This window comes from Ophidiomyces ophidiicola, assembly GCF_022830035.1.
Source record: "Ophidiomyces ophidiicola strain CBS 122913 chromosome Unknown scaffold_20, whole genome shotgun sequence".
Lineage (NCBI taxonomy): Eukaryota > Fungi > Ascomycota > Eurotiomycetes > Onygenales > Onygenaceae > Ophidiomyces > Ophidiomyces ophidiicola.
In genome coordinates this window covers 193473-207769 of record NW_026054660.1, presented here as the reverse complement: position 1 = coordinate 207769, position 14297 = coordinate 193473, and the positions used below count along the sequence as shown (strand labels likewise).

General features: G+C 52.5%; 3 protein-coding genes across 3 annotated transcripts; 2 read left to right on the top strand and 1 right to left on the bottom strand.

Annotated features, from left to right (window-relative positions):
* Positions 1–1386: 1386 nt before the first annotated feature.
* On the top strand, positions 1387–8722 carry LOZ57_004698 (uncharacterized protein; the record flags this gene model as incomplete). The annotated part of the gene is made up of 5 exons (XM_049253739.1): positions 1387–1536; positions 1695–2456; positions 2521–7135; positions 7195–7313; positions 7400–8722. The coding sequence occupies 5 exons, from the start codon at positions 1387–1389 to the stop codon at positions 8720–8722; spliced, it is 6969 nt and encodes a 2322-aa protein (XP_049107303.1).
* Positions 8723–9615: 893 nt separating this feature from the next.
* LOZ57_004697 (uncharacterized protein) lies at positions 9616–10914 on the bottom strand (the record flags this gene model as incomplete). Its single annotated transcript, XM_049253738.1, has 4 exons — positions 9616–10195; positions 10262–10731; positions 10815–10854; positions 10907–10914. The coding sequence occupies 4 exons, from the start codon at positions 10912–10914 to the stop codon at positions 9616–9618; spliced, it is 1098 nt and encodes a 365-aa protein (XP_049107302.1).
* A 522-nt stretch (positions 10915–11436) lies between these two features.
* On the top strand, positions 11437–12466 carry BNA7 (Kynurenine formamidase; the record flags this gene model as incomplete). Its single annotated transcript, XM_049253737.1, has 2 exons — positions 11437–11543; positions 11674–12466. 2 exons carry the CDS (start codon positions 11437–11439, stop codon positions 12464–12466), a joined length of 900 nt encoding a protein of 299 aa, XP_049107301.1.
* Positions 12467–14297: the final 1831 nt, after the last annotated feature.

The window sequence follows — 14297 nt, the reverse complement described above, 5'->3', positions numbered from 1 at the left end:
GCGACGGGGTGGGAGGTGCGCCCGTCTGGACTGATAGAGAGGCAACTGTTGCCGTTGAGGCTCCCCAGAGACGAGCTGCAGCGACTCAGCGAGCTCGCCTGTCAAATCATCGAATACGAGCTGGTTGAGCAAGAGTCCATTGGCAGCCTGTCGGAGCCCCCAAGGCTGCTGTGATCGCAAATCAGCGGCAGCATTGGTGGGCGAGGCCAATCGAGCGCTGCGAAACCGCCGGACAGCTGGGCGCATGTCGAGGGAACCCAGCAACATAGAATTTTCGGCGTCATCTCAACGGGCGACACGGCTAGTTATCGATAAGCCCGTCAACAGCCAAAATAATTACAAAAAAAAAAAGAATCCTCGTTCGCTGCTCGACCTGGCCCCGGCTCGCTCTCCCCAGCACGCACAGCGCAGCGCCCGCTCGTTGAGGCCTCGCAAAGCCAACCCTCCCTGCCGATTTCCGCCTTTCTCAGTGGCTGGTCCCTGCGTGAGGTTGCCTTCCCGTCCCCAATCATCATCTCAACATCCCGCTGAGCGACCGCCGACGACGCCGCGGCCGCGCACGCGCCCTCCTCCAGCACACCCTCTTATAAAGCACCCTTTGGTCGCGGGCTTGGATGCGTCTGCGTGGCACTGCGGTTTGCATGGTGCCATGCCCGGCAGGTAAGCAGCGTGATCTTTTTTGTCCAGGTGAAACGTGCATATCATGCGGGCCAGGGAACGCGAAAAGGCAGCGCTGGGCGAAACGGCGGAACGACGAAACGACCTTCTACCTGCGGTTATCGGGGAGGCGATCGTGACGAGCTTGGAGGCGCTGTCGACACGGCCTGTTTGTCTTCGCAACGGTATCGTTTATGCCATCTGCTGCAGACTGGTGCTGTTCACCGACATGCCATGAAATCTGCGCCCCTCAGCCTCGCGCGCGACTTTCGAACAAGGCGACACCTGTCCTTTGACGAGATACCTTTCTTGCTGGCTCCCTGTCTTGCGAAGAGCTCGGGTTCGTCGTCCGTTTCGCGTTTTTGGCCGCCTTGTTTGAGTGCTACTCGACGACTTGGACACCCCGCAGTCCAGAAAGTAGCCACAAAAGTACCTTGATACTGGGTCACAAAAGTGGATGGTGAATGCCTGGACACTTCTGGGACTTTTGCTGAAGGAGTCTGAAGTTCTGCGGCTCGGACTCTACATTTACGCGCCTCCACTCCGCCCCTTGACGCCCCGCCCCGCCCCGCCGTGCCCTGAAGAGCCTCGCTACTATTTTTATGCTTCCGAACGGCCTTAGCCTTTATGGGCTTGATTGTCTGATGTTTCTATTAGGATATTAAGTTGTTTCAATAATGCAGAGTGGTAGCTGACTGTCCTTTCACTAGCTTCGAGCATTTCGTCACCATGACCTACAACATGGAGATTCGCCTTCTAGATATGGGTCCCAGGCATCGAGTAGCAGATAGAAGCAAAGCAGATTGTTCTGATAATATTGCTGGCTCAAATTCCATGTTGATCACTCCGAGCATCATCTGTGATAAGCCGTTGCCCCTGGTATGCCCACCCCCATCATTGCTGGTAGGCTGTAGCTCCCTTTTTCACTTCATCTTCTTTTCTCGATTATTTACGGACCCTCACTATCATGATGGCTCTTTTGTGTACTTTTTATAAGCTCTGTTGGCTTAGTGCTGGGCATGTTCTGACTTTGGCAGCCTTCAATATGCGACGGCCATATTTCGTTTCTAAAAGTATCTGCATTGCTTGAAGAACTTGATTCGCTCTTAAACTGGGTACCAGACCCCTATGTGACCTGCCCCCCACCTTACGATGATGCTCTGGGTGACCTGCCGCCTGAGTACATTGTAGAAGATGCTCCTTTGGCCAGAAAGGATCCACCGAGGTGCGCCTTTCTACCAAGCCCAGACCATGAGGCAAAAGGCGCCCTCAGCAAACCTGCCAATCGATTGATTGACTGGAATGACTCTTCTCGATTCAAAGGTTGCGCCGGGAAGAAGGGAAAGAAAGCCAAAGCCAACAACAAGAAATCTGGTGGTAATTCTGGTGGAGGCGGCGGGAATAACGACCCACCCCCAAATGAAAATGATGCAGCTGATGAAGGCGGCGCTGACGCGGGCGCAGGGGCCGGCGGTGATGGCGGAGACGGCGGTAATGGGGGCGACGGCGCAGGAGGTGGGGATGGAGATGGTGGCGAGGACGAATTTTGGAATGTGAGCAGTAGCAAAAAGAAAAAGAGTAAGAAGAAGAAACAGGAAGAGGAGGAAGAGGAAGAAAGGAAGCGAAAAGAAGCGGAGGAGGAGGAGGAACGGAAGAAAAAAGAGGAGGAAGAGCAAAAGGCCAAACAAGAGGAGTTGTTTAATCAGACCAACAATAATCTTAGCTGGGCAGACGATGCTGAGCAGGATGATTCATGGTTCACTCCGACCACGAAAAAGAAGAAAGGGAAGAAGGGGAAGGTAAGAAACCCATGATCGCATTTTCTGTTCATGTTTCTAAATTTGACTTGGGTTGCTTTATCAGGCTTCGGATCCAGCCCCTGCTGCAGCAGAGAATACGCAGTCGAACTCCTTTCAGGACATCAGTCTGGATGATGTACCTCAGATTGACCTTTCATTTGATAAGCCTTCTGGAGACTCCTTTGAGTTTGGCACCTGGGGCAAAAATTGGAAAAGCGGATTTCGCTCAGGAGAACATGATGGTGATAGCGCAGACAAGGGAGAGGACTCTAAAACAAAAGAGCCTGAGTCCACAAACCCTTGGTCTACTACGGGTAAAACGGGGAAGAAGTCAACGAATATATTTGACCTCGACTTTGGCACCATGGGAAATGAGGCTGACGAGTCTGCCATAAACGGCGATCCTGTAGGCGGTGGAAACGATGGGGCAGATGAATTTTCGTGGACTACTCCGGTAGGAAAGAAAGGCAAGAAGAAAAAGAAAGGAGCTTCCGATCCAGAGCCAAGCTTTGATGATAATAAAGTGGACGTGAAGGGCAGCAACGATCTGGGGGATGCCCCGGTTATTGTGGACCCTGTTCCTCAAGATAACGAGCCCAAAGAATGGGGCGGCTGGAATGTGACCAAGAGTAAGAAGAAGAAAAACAACGCCCCAGAACTGCCGGAGCCTGAACCTGAACCCCCTGTTGCCGCAGAGCCGGATCCTCCTGTTGAGGATACTTGGTCAATTACCCCAGGGAAAAAAGGCAAGAAAAAGAAGCAGATCTCAATCGTCGAAGAAATTCCGGTTGTAGAGGTGCCTGTTGAAACTATCGAGGAGGTGAAGGCAGAAACAAATGCTGATGCTGCCGCTGATGATGAATTCCTAGAGTGGGCAACTACTTCCAAAAAGTCCAAAAAGAAGAAGGGCAAAAATGCAGTCGAGGAGGCACCAGCACCTCCGCCTCCGCTCCCGGAAGTGTCAAAAAAAGATGTCGATCCGGAGCCCACTGATGATTTTACATGGGAAACCCCCAGTAGTAAAAAAGATAAAAAGAAAAAGGGAAAAAATGCACCTGTGGTTGAGGAGCCTCCGCCGCCGCCTCCCGAACCAGAGAAGGCTCCCGAAACAGCCCCTGTCGATGATTTGGACGTCTGGGGAACAGCTGTCGGCAAGAAAGGCAAAAAAAAGAAGGGAAAAAATGTAGTTGAACCTACCCCTGTCGTTTCAGATCCAGTTCCTGATCCTCCACCGGAGCCCAAGCCCGAGCCTCCTGCGCCTGCAGATGATTTGTGGTCTTGGGATAATGTTGGCTCGAACAAGAAGAACAAGGGAAAGAAGGAGAAGACTACAGAAGAAGTCAAGGAGCCTGACCCAGTGCCTGAACCAGAACCTGAAGCTCCAGCCGCTGAAGACTTCTCATTTTGGGAAACTGGAACGAAGAAGAAAAAAGGGAAAAAGGGGAAGACTACAGAAGAAGTCAAGGAGCCTGACCCAGCGCCTGAACCAGAACCTGAAGCTTCAGCCGCTGAAGACTTCTCATTTTGGGAAACTGGAACGAAGAAGAAAAAAGGGAAAAAGGGGAAGGCTGACCCTGAACCAGCCCCAGAACCTGTCGCGGATCCCGAACCCGAATCGGTACCGGTACTCGAGGCGGAGCCGCTGGTTGATGAGTGTGCGGTATCTGGAAAGAAGAAGAAAGGTAAGAAAGGAAAAGAGGTTGTTGAAGAGCCTCTAGCGACAAAGGATATAGACCAGACGCCTGCTCCTGAACCAGAACCCGAACCGGATGTAGCAAATGCTTTCAGCTGGGCTACTAGCACCACAAAAAAGAAGAAGGGCAAAAAGGGTAAAGAGGAATCTATACCCAATCCCCCGGCGCCTCGTGAACCGTCTCCAGTCCCGGAACCGGCCCCGGAATCCGAAGCCGAGCCAGTAGAAGAATGGTCGGCCTGGGGTGACGTGTCGGGCAAGAAGAAGAAAGGTAAAAAAGGAAAGGAGCCAGTAGAGGAAGCTCCATCCGAACTGAAAGAGATTGTACCAGAACCTAAACCAGAACCGCCCAAAGCAGATCCTCTTGACGATTTTTTCGGAGCTTCCGTGTCAACTAAAAAGGGCAAAAAGAAGAAAGGCAAAGATCTAGTCGAAGAGCCTCTCCCTGAACCAGTTGTGAGCCCTGAAGAAACGGAGCCTCCACCAGCAGATGACTGGGCAGAATTCCCTATCAGCAAAAAGAAAAAAGGGAAAAAGGGAGCCAGTGACCCTACGCCTCCTGTTATCGATGATATTCCCGCGCCTCCACCAGCAGAAAATGACGTAGACCTAAAATCTTCTTCCAAAAAGGATAAACGTAAGGCTGGTAAGGGTGCTACTAAGGAAGAAAATCTCGAAGGCGATGCTGCAGGTGACGGGTTTGGAGATGTGGGCTTTGGGGATCCTCTTTTGAAACTCGACTCTACACCTGAGGTTCCAAAAGAAGAGAGTGCATGGAACGACGTTGGTGTTAGTAGTAAGAAGAAAAAAGGGAAGAAGGGAGTATTATCTTCAGACAAAAAATCCGTTAGCGACGATCTTGAGAAGGATCCTCCTGAGGACACAGGTAAAACAGAAGCAATTGACCTTCTTGATGATATTGAGCCTTCCAAGTCAACTAAACCTGATAGTTCAGCTGCGGATCCATGGACTTTCTTCGGGGCATCAAAGAAAACAAAGACCAAGGCCACCAAAACCAAGGGCCCTGATGGCGAATTCCCGGTCGAAACTTCACCGCCTCTTGAAGAGCCAACCTTGAGCACCTGGGCCCAGGACTGGGGACTCTCTTCGAAGGAAAAGGCAAAGGACAGAGCCTCGAAGAATCAAGGAATTCGTGTCGACGACGTTACAGACTCCGTGGAAACTGGTTTGGTACCTAAGCCAGCGGACGGTAGCCCTTGGGATATCTGGGGAATATCGAAAACCGCAAAGAAGAAGAAAGGCAAGGATGAAAGTGAGCTCCCCCCACCTGCCCCTACCCCTCCCACCCAAGGAATAAACCCAGTTCCACCCATTCCGAATTTCGATGATGCCGTGGACATTACGTGGAACTCCTTTAGTGGCTCTGGAAGTAGAGGTCTAAAGCAAGGAAGTCTCTCTCGGATGACCACGTCGGCCTCCAAAACATCAAAATTTGAGAAATTAAGCAAGACTAAAACTCGCGGACTGGAAGTTGTTGACATTACTGATGAACCGGGAACGGAACCTGTCATAGAGACGAAATCCACGGACGCAGCCCCAGTCCCTATTAGTATCTGGGGTGGATATACGAGCACAAGCAAGTCGAAATCGAGCAAATCCAAGAAAGAAGAGCCGGCACCGTACCCAGAACCAGAACCGGAGCCTGTTCCAGAACCTGTGCCCGACGAACCGGCCGTCGTTGTCGACGAAGAGCCTCCCCCTGCCGACACCAAAACAAGCAAAAAGAGCAAACGCAAAGCAAAAGCCGCAAACGAGACAAACGCCAAGGCCGTGGTCGACACAGTGGATGACGTCAGCGGGGAGAGCCCAGATAAGGCTAGCGCCGGGCCTGCGGATGACAAAGCAGCGCCAGCGCCCAAAGCGACCACGAGTTCGTCATCAGCGCGAGTGGGTGCGAAGGCATCGGTAGCGGAGCGCATTCGCATCCTCGAGCAGAATCGAAAACAGCAGAAGGAGGCTGCGGCAGCCAAGGAAAAGGAGAAGGAAAAGGCTAAGGCGAAGGACCTCCCACCCCCGGACCCCGCCCCTGCACCCGCCCCGCCTGCAGACGAGCCAGTGGAGCCCCCGGCGCAGGAACCCCCAGAGCCCGCTGCATCGGAAAAAGAGGCGCTTCCATCAAAACAATCGAAAAAGGAAAAAAGGAAGTCAAAGAAACATGCGCCCGTCCCTGAGCCCGTGATCGACGACGCCCCCGGCCCGCAAGAATCGGCTCCTGGTAGCTTTCCGAACCTTGATGATGATTTGATTGATGTTTCGACCCCATCGCCCGACCCTCCAACCTTAAAAGCTTCATCCTCATCAGCAAAAAAAATGAAGAAGAACAAGAAAAGCTCCGCGCTGAAGAAGAGCGCCGAACCCGAAATGGCATCCCCTCCCCCCTCCCCCATTGAGCCTGACGAGGCTGAGGGTGGTGATGCTGATCCCTCCACGCCAGCTCCAAAGGCCGTGAAAAAGGAGCGCGCTAGGGTAGAGCGCACTGCGGGGGCTACGTGGGGATTTTGGGGTGCTACACCAAGGAAGTCTCCCAAAAAGGAGATGAAGGCTGCCGGTGACGATGAAGCCGCACTGAAAAAGGAGAAAGAAAGACCCACAACACTCAAGAGATCAAAATCAGCTGCAACTCGGAGAGAGAAGCCGGATGGCGGCGATAGGAGCCCTGATAAGCTGTCGATTTCTGAAAAAGAGAAGGATAGGCGTCCCCCTCTGTCCCGACAAAATAAAGGCCTGAGTTTCTCCAATTTCATGCTTGGAGGTGCGGCCCCAACAAGAACAAGGTCCATTAAACGCACCAATGGTGCTTCTCGCCCGGCGTCCCGACGACAATCTGTTGATATTGATGATTCGGGTGCTCCTCCTACGCCCCCTGAAGAGTCACCAGAGATCTCGAGCAAGGCTGCGAAGGTTATGGGAATAAGCGACTCAAAACCTTCAAGGCGAAGTTCAAAGATTAAGAAAAAGGCTGCAGGTAGGCTATTTGTTTTTCTGGATGTTTCAAAACGTTGTTTGACACGTCATCCTCTCCAGCACCCGACCCCTATCCAATCGACGATGAAGATATTGTGATGGTGAATTCACCAGAAGTCGCCGATCCGCCAGCTCCCAAAGAGCCGCGAGACTCTCGCAAGCGAAAATCTAAAAGAGAGGTATGGACAACGCAGTGAATAATGCATTTCTTACAGGGAGTCCCAGCCAAGGAACAGTCACTAATCTTGTTTTCCCCATTAACTAGTCGAGAGCCAAGGCGACGGAGCTAGCTGACGATATCGTGATGGTGGAGCCCGGATCCTCTGGCCACGGACCTGAAGTCGTGTCCGGCCCAGACGACATTGCATTCGTAGAATCCCCATCTAAAGAACGACCGCCGTTACGCCGATCTACTACGATGCCAAAGAAGCCTGAAGGCGGCCTTTTTGGCATTTTCGGTTCGTTTCGACGGCCTGCCGGCCGTTCCACTGAGCCTCGTGAGCGGGGTAAATCGAGATCTTATTATGACGAAGACACTAGGAGGCAGACAGATACAGAGAGAGAGGACGCGAGACGCCTAAGGCGAGAAGAAAAGAAAAGGCGAGCACCCAAACCAGGCACCAATGGCGAAGAGGCGGAGGCGGATGGAGCGCCAGCAGCCGGGCCTAACACCGACGCCGAAGAAATTGAAGCCCGGAAGGCCGAACGACGAGCCAGGCGAGCAGCACAGCACGTAGCAGAGCAAGAGGCTCGCGAAGCTGAAGAGAGGCGCGCCCGGCGAAAGGAAAACGAAAGGCGTGAAGCCCGCGAAAAGCGCGCAAGAGAGGAAGAAGAGCGGGAAGAGCGACGGCGTCAGGAGAAAAAAGCGAGACGGCGAGCAGCCCAAGAAGAGCCCCCTAACAATGAAGAAGAGCCTCCAGCAGATGAACCGCGAACCTCCCACCGCCGCTCGAGACACCGGGCCGCCGAAGCCGATATGAACGGCGAACCACCCCCAGACCCAAGGGCCCATCGGCGCCGATCTTATGTCGGTGAGAAACAACGAGATTACCCCGACGACTATGCAGCAGAGACCCGGCATCGCCGACATCGCCGCCCTGACGATGAAGCCTCAAAATCCAGACGCCACAAATCGCGTGATGAGCATCAGTCGTCTCGCAAATCACGATCGTCTCGCCCTCCCGCCGACCTCCCATATCCTGTTATGATCAATGGCGGTAAAGACAAGACCTCATCCTGGATCCATTCGCAATACACGGATCCTCCCGAAGTGCCGCCGATCATGCCGACCGTTGTTGATCTCCCCGCGCAGCGTGGAGACGCTAATAACCACTCCCTCTCCTCAGACGAAGAGGCTCGACGCGCAATCCACCATCGATCTCGGAACCAGGCGAAATACGATGACGCAGATAGAGAGAGGCGTCGACGACATCGCGAGTCTCGCAGGGTAGCCGAAAAGGAAGTGAGAAGCAGCGAGGGTAGCGGTGACCGCTACCTCGACCATCGCTATGAGCCTGATGGTCGCTATGCCTATGGGAACGGTTCCTCGAAAAGGACCAGCTGGTTTAAGAAGATTACAGGATTCTGACGATGATATGTCTTTGGAACGATTTTTATAGTCTTGGTTTTGTGATTCTGGCCTTTTACCAATTGGCTTACGGTTCTTACCCTGGACCTATTACTTGTACATTTTTTCCCTTTTTGTCATTTATGTTTTTGGGTTGTGCATGTTTCCAAAGGGGGATTTTTTGGGGTTTTCCGGTGTTCTTGGGGCTGAAGTCTCCCACGGGCATTGGATTATGGTCATTTCGGAGGGGCATCCCACTCAACCATTGGATATTCCTGGCTGTTCCTCCTCGATGCGCGCCGCATATACCCCCTCTTTATTAATTGAGGACCAGTGTCGTTGAGCATTGGGCTATGATATCTGTGTTTTGGTGTCTTGTATATTTTGCTGGCTAGTCTTCGTTTCATGCGTGTATGTATGTACTGTACCCTCTGTGGGTTTTTTTTTTGCTTTTCTCTTCTGGAGCTATTAGTTAGTTACTGACGGGATGACATTTTGAATATGATTTTATCCAAATTTTGGTTCGTAACCTTATCACATTCCCACTGGGCCGCTCCAATTTCGAATGAGATATAAATGTAGTATCGTCTCAATATAAACTACTTGAAAAAAACAACATTCTATTGTAACCAGTCTCGCAGGCTCTATATCAGACCAGAGAGAGCGACGGCTGCAAACAGAAAATCCAGCACATCATCTCACAGACATGAAAAAATACTCAACAACGACGAGTCGGCCATATAAAGTCCTTCCACTGCGCCATGCACTGATGCAAAATCAAAATCTCATAAAAAAAAAAGGAGCCTTCCGAGCGGTAAACCGGATCAATTCCCTTCAAGAGAACAAATCTCGCTTTTTCAAGACATGTCCGAAAAAAAGTCATGATTAAGACCGTTCCTTTTCCTCTTCCTTCTTTAACCCTGTGACTCCCCAGGCAGAAGATTGCCCCGAACGGCAAACATCTTCCCAGTAGTCGAAGAAACAAAGCCATCAATCTGTCGCGAATACTGCTCGACTTGTCTGGTATTCAGCATGCTCTCAAGCCTGCTAGGCTCCTGTGGCAGCTTGAACAAGCGCTGCCACTCGTCCTCGGCGAGCAAGGGCTGCTTGAGCTGGGTGCGGGTGGCGTTTTCGGCCTTGCGCTTGGTTTGCCAGGCGGTGATCTTTGCCTGCTCGCGGGCCAGGGAGCGCTGGTAGTACTGAAAGTTGTTGTTCTCGGTGTGGTGGGTCTCGATACTGTCGAGGAGCATGTCGCAGTTCTTCTCGAGGATGGGGTCGATGCTCAGCGAGAGGTTGTCGAAGTTCGGCGTGAGAAGGGACGAGGAGGCGAGCGGACCGTCGGTTAGGGCGGCGAGAGAGGGAGGGAAGTCCAGTTCCTCGGCAGGAGGTGGGGAGGGGAGCTGGTGAAGGTAGGATGTAAGGATGTGTGAGTTGTGGATATGGACGGGAAGCTCGATGAGAATGTCCTGGTATCTAAGGTTTGACTTTTGAAGGCTGGACGAGAGGGGAGAAATCGTTAGCACAAGGCCCAGTCTATCCATATACTCAGAGCACACATACTTCTCCGCTGTGAACTTATTCTCCTTAAACGCAGCCATAAACTGGGGCGACAAGCGGAAGGCCCGAAGACTCAAAGCGCCCTGCGAGCTTCTGCTGACATCATGCACCAGCGCCACCACCCGCTCATTAAGATCCTTCTGGTAGTGGAACTGATTCTCAATAAAATTCAGATTGATAAAATTGCCCATGTTTGCCGTGGTGTACCAGCCGACATTGTTAGCATCGATGTTAACTTCTCGCAGCATCTTGATCATTTCATTCTGATATGCGGCGTTGGCTTTGGCGCGCGGGGCCGCTGCAGCGGCGTTTGGAGGAGCTCCATCGGAATGCGAGTCGGCAGGGATATCGACGATGGGGAAAGGGAAGCAGTTTGTGACTTCGAGGGCCCCGCGAACGTCCATTCCAACGAGCGATCCGGTTGCGGGGGTGGGGAAGAGCTGAGTGCCATGTTTGATGATTTTCATCACAACCTTTTCATCACATAGTTGTTAGTCACCGTCCAAAATGTCCGATATGGTGCTGCTGTTGCTTTGTAGGGGGGATTTATTCGTACCAGGGCCTCGACCTGGACGGCCTGGAGCGGTTGTTCTCTCCTGCAAAAACGTCAGCAATGCCTCATTTTCGCTCAGAACTGGAGAAACATACTCCGCCATGATAATACTGCGAGACAATCCGGGTACAGCAAGCGTCGACGGGCGTGGGTGCGCGAGTTCGTGCTGTCGGCGTCGTTTGGTTTGTGTGATTTTCGAGCTTTTTGCGCTCGCCAGGAAGAATAGCCAGAAACGGCCTAGCGTGCATTATGCTGACATAAGCAGCCACAACCTCGGAGGAACCTTAATTGATGACGACGAATCAACAACGGCCAGAGAGGAACAACTCCCGCTCTGCGAGTCCAACTGCATTGGCTGCTTGTCCAAATATAAGCTGTGGTGCTCTCTCGTTTGATATATATCTACCTGCAGCTTACTGCTTCACTTCCTCAAAATTACGTCAATTCCTCTTACGAACGCCGTGCAATTTAACGCTATTCAACTGCTCTAAACAATCCTCCTTAAGATAGACGGCTGTATAAAAACATCATCTGGATCACTTGAATCTCCTCATATTACGAGGTCCATTATCCTCGCGTCGTATAAGCCAGCCCACCGACAAAAATCTAGCTTACTTCCCCCAAGATGTCTATGTTCAAGGAGGAGTACACCAAGTACGCCTCAGGGCATGTCCTCTACAACACTAAGGTCTACAGTCCCGAGCAGCCATGCAGCTCGGGACCCTGGATAATGTACGATCACCCTCCTTCTCCATGACCGTCTTTAACCCAATAAACCCTTCCCCCTTTACCCCTTCCTCCCACCTCCTCCATCTCTCACACCAATCGCTCACCACCGCCCCGCCGCACGCCTTCCCACCAGCTACATCCACGGCGGTGCCTGGCGCGACCCGGAAATCCTTGCATCTTCCTTTGACACGACCGTCTCGCACCTCCTAGACGACACGCCCGGCACGCCCACCGCCATCGCCGGCTTGGCCTCCATCGACTACCGCCTCACCCGGTACCACAGTTTCCCGCAGGACCCGGCTACCACGGACCCGCAAGAGCTCCGCGACGCCACGCACCCAGACCACGTGCATGATGTACTGCGTGCACTGGCGCACCTGCAGCGCACCTACGGCTTCGGCGAGCGCTACGTGCTGGTTGGGCATAGCTGCGGCGCCACATTAGCGCTGCAGACGGTGATGCAGCGCGTGGAGGGGGCGGCGGACCGAGCGGGCTACGACGTGACGCCGCCGCGCGCGATCGTGGGCGTGTCCGGGATCTACGACCTGCGGCTGCTGCGCGACGCGCACCAGCATCCGGCGTACCAAGAGTTTCTGGAGGCAGCGTTTGGGAAGGACGAGGGGGTATGGGACGGGGTGTCGCCGGGCCGCGTGGGCGAGGGAGGGATTGTGGATGGGTGGAGGGCGGGGAGGTTGTTGGTACTGGCGACGTCGGGCGCGGATGAGCTGGTTGATCCGCTGCAGGCTCAGGCGATGGCGGAGATGGGGCAGCGGTGGAAGGAGGCAGGTGGGAATGAAGGGTCGAGGCAGGTGGTCGTGATTGAGGATTTGAAGGAGTCTCATGATGGGATTTGGAGGAGTGGTGAGTTGGCGGGCGTTATCATGAAGGCGTTAGAGGGTCTGCGGCGGATAGAGGCGTGTGATTGATAGTTACTTCTGAATCTATAAATAGCTGTACAGTTCTATATAACGGTCGACTATTTACTGAGTACTGGGTTGCCGAAGTTGGTCCGACCAAAACAATACCTACTACTATGCCATCCCCATTCACATCCAACAAACCCCAAAATGCTAACCCGAAGATGACATCATCGCATCCATCACCACGGCCACAAAACATCTTCCGTATCACTAACGACCACGCCCTCTTACCACAGCCACCTCCGCCCACAGTCCCTGCAGGAAACAGGCTCGAGCGCATCTGTCAGTGTCAGCCGTAGCGTCCCTAGCGCGCGCGCGCGGCCCAGGCCCCTGCAACATGCAGACCTGTCAAACCGGACGTGCCTGGTCTCGGCCCACATTGACGTACGGAGAAAGAGGTCTGGGCCCCCAGGAGGTGGTTCACGGTCGCTGCACGGGATGTCAAAAGAGGGGAAGCGAGCGCGTTTCAGACACCGTGAAGGCGGCAGCGTGGTAACAGGCGGGCGCGGTTTCCGGATTCGGAGATGAGATGCGGGAGCGGCGAAAGGTGGCGGGCAATGGAGGAGTGCTGAGCAGGTTAGCGGGCGTTGAAGAGAAGAGGCGAGAAGCTGTTGGTGGTGCATGCAGCTGCGTTGAAACAGGGCCAGTCTGAGGTCATTCAGTCCAGACTGTGCTCGCAGGCGTTTCAGAACGGGAGATAGTGTCAGATGTGGCCAGGACGTATGCATGCTCGGTATGGAAACGGGTGGTAGTGATCTCGGCGAAGTGGCCTTATATGAGGTGGATGCTACGCAGTATGAGTACTGAGGCGGGGCCATAGGGGGGAATCTGTAGAGTTAAAAGTGTGAAGTAGACGGTGTTGCACAGGGGCGAGGCGGGGAGGGTGTATGGTGTAGTTGGTAAATGTCTGCAGGAATCCTTCTGGCATGGCTTTGTTATTTTTGGGGCACAACCACCTGGGAAAGAAGGTCATGGGTTTGAATCCTGCTATCTCCAAATGGTATTTTACCAACAGATGGAGAGATTTCTCCCTAGAAGTAAAGATTATTGACTGCTGGGAACTAGAAAAGTTTAGAGTGAGTGATGGTATGGGAATTACATAGTTAAGCATATGCTAGATTAAGTTAATAGACTGAGCTTGTCAGTCTTAGTGTGATCTTATACATCTTGTTCTGATTTTCTATTGATTCTTGTCATGTTTAGATATACAAGCTACATTCTAGGTTTTGTGAGGATTTCCCTAGGGGATATGATCTAAGAGGAGAATTTGATGTGTTTGAAAAGTCAAATAAGGGACCTTGGCCCCTCCTAAACATACTTACAGTTTGAGACTTCAACAGAATGAAGTGGTGGGAGCCCAGATATCAAGGATAACACATACTGTAACTAAGCCAGATTAGGGAGAGTGGCTCTTCATAGTCTAAGACTCCATAAGAGCCTATGAAAAATAACGAATAACACACACACACACACACATAGGGGCGAGGCCAATGGAAGATTGGCCCTTCGTATCGAAAACTCAACCCACCTAACAAACCAAAGCAAAACTCAGGCCAAAAAGCTATTCAATTTGGGAGGCCGCTAGCAAAACATACGTACAAAAGAAAAGTAGTAAGGAAAGCATACTCCGTAGTGTAAAGAAATGAGACTTCGCTGTTCGTTCATCATAATGTTCCGGAGGTTGCGCTCCGGATAAATATCGGGCCGAATATGAATACGCATTCCGGCTCTTATAAAATGGTTACCATTAGCAAACCTCTGGTCATACCATTTCCCTGCCAAATAATAACCCTAACGACTTGCTCTACCTTTCGTGGCTGTCTTTCTCCCCCAAGCT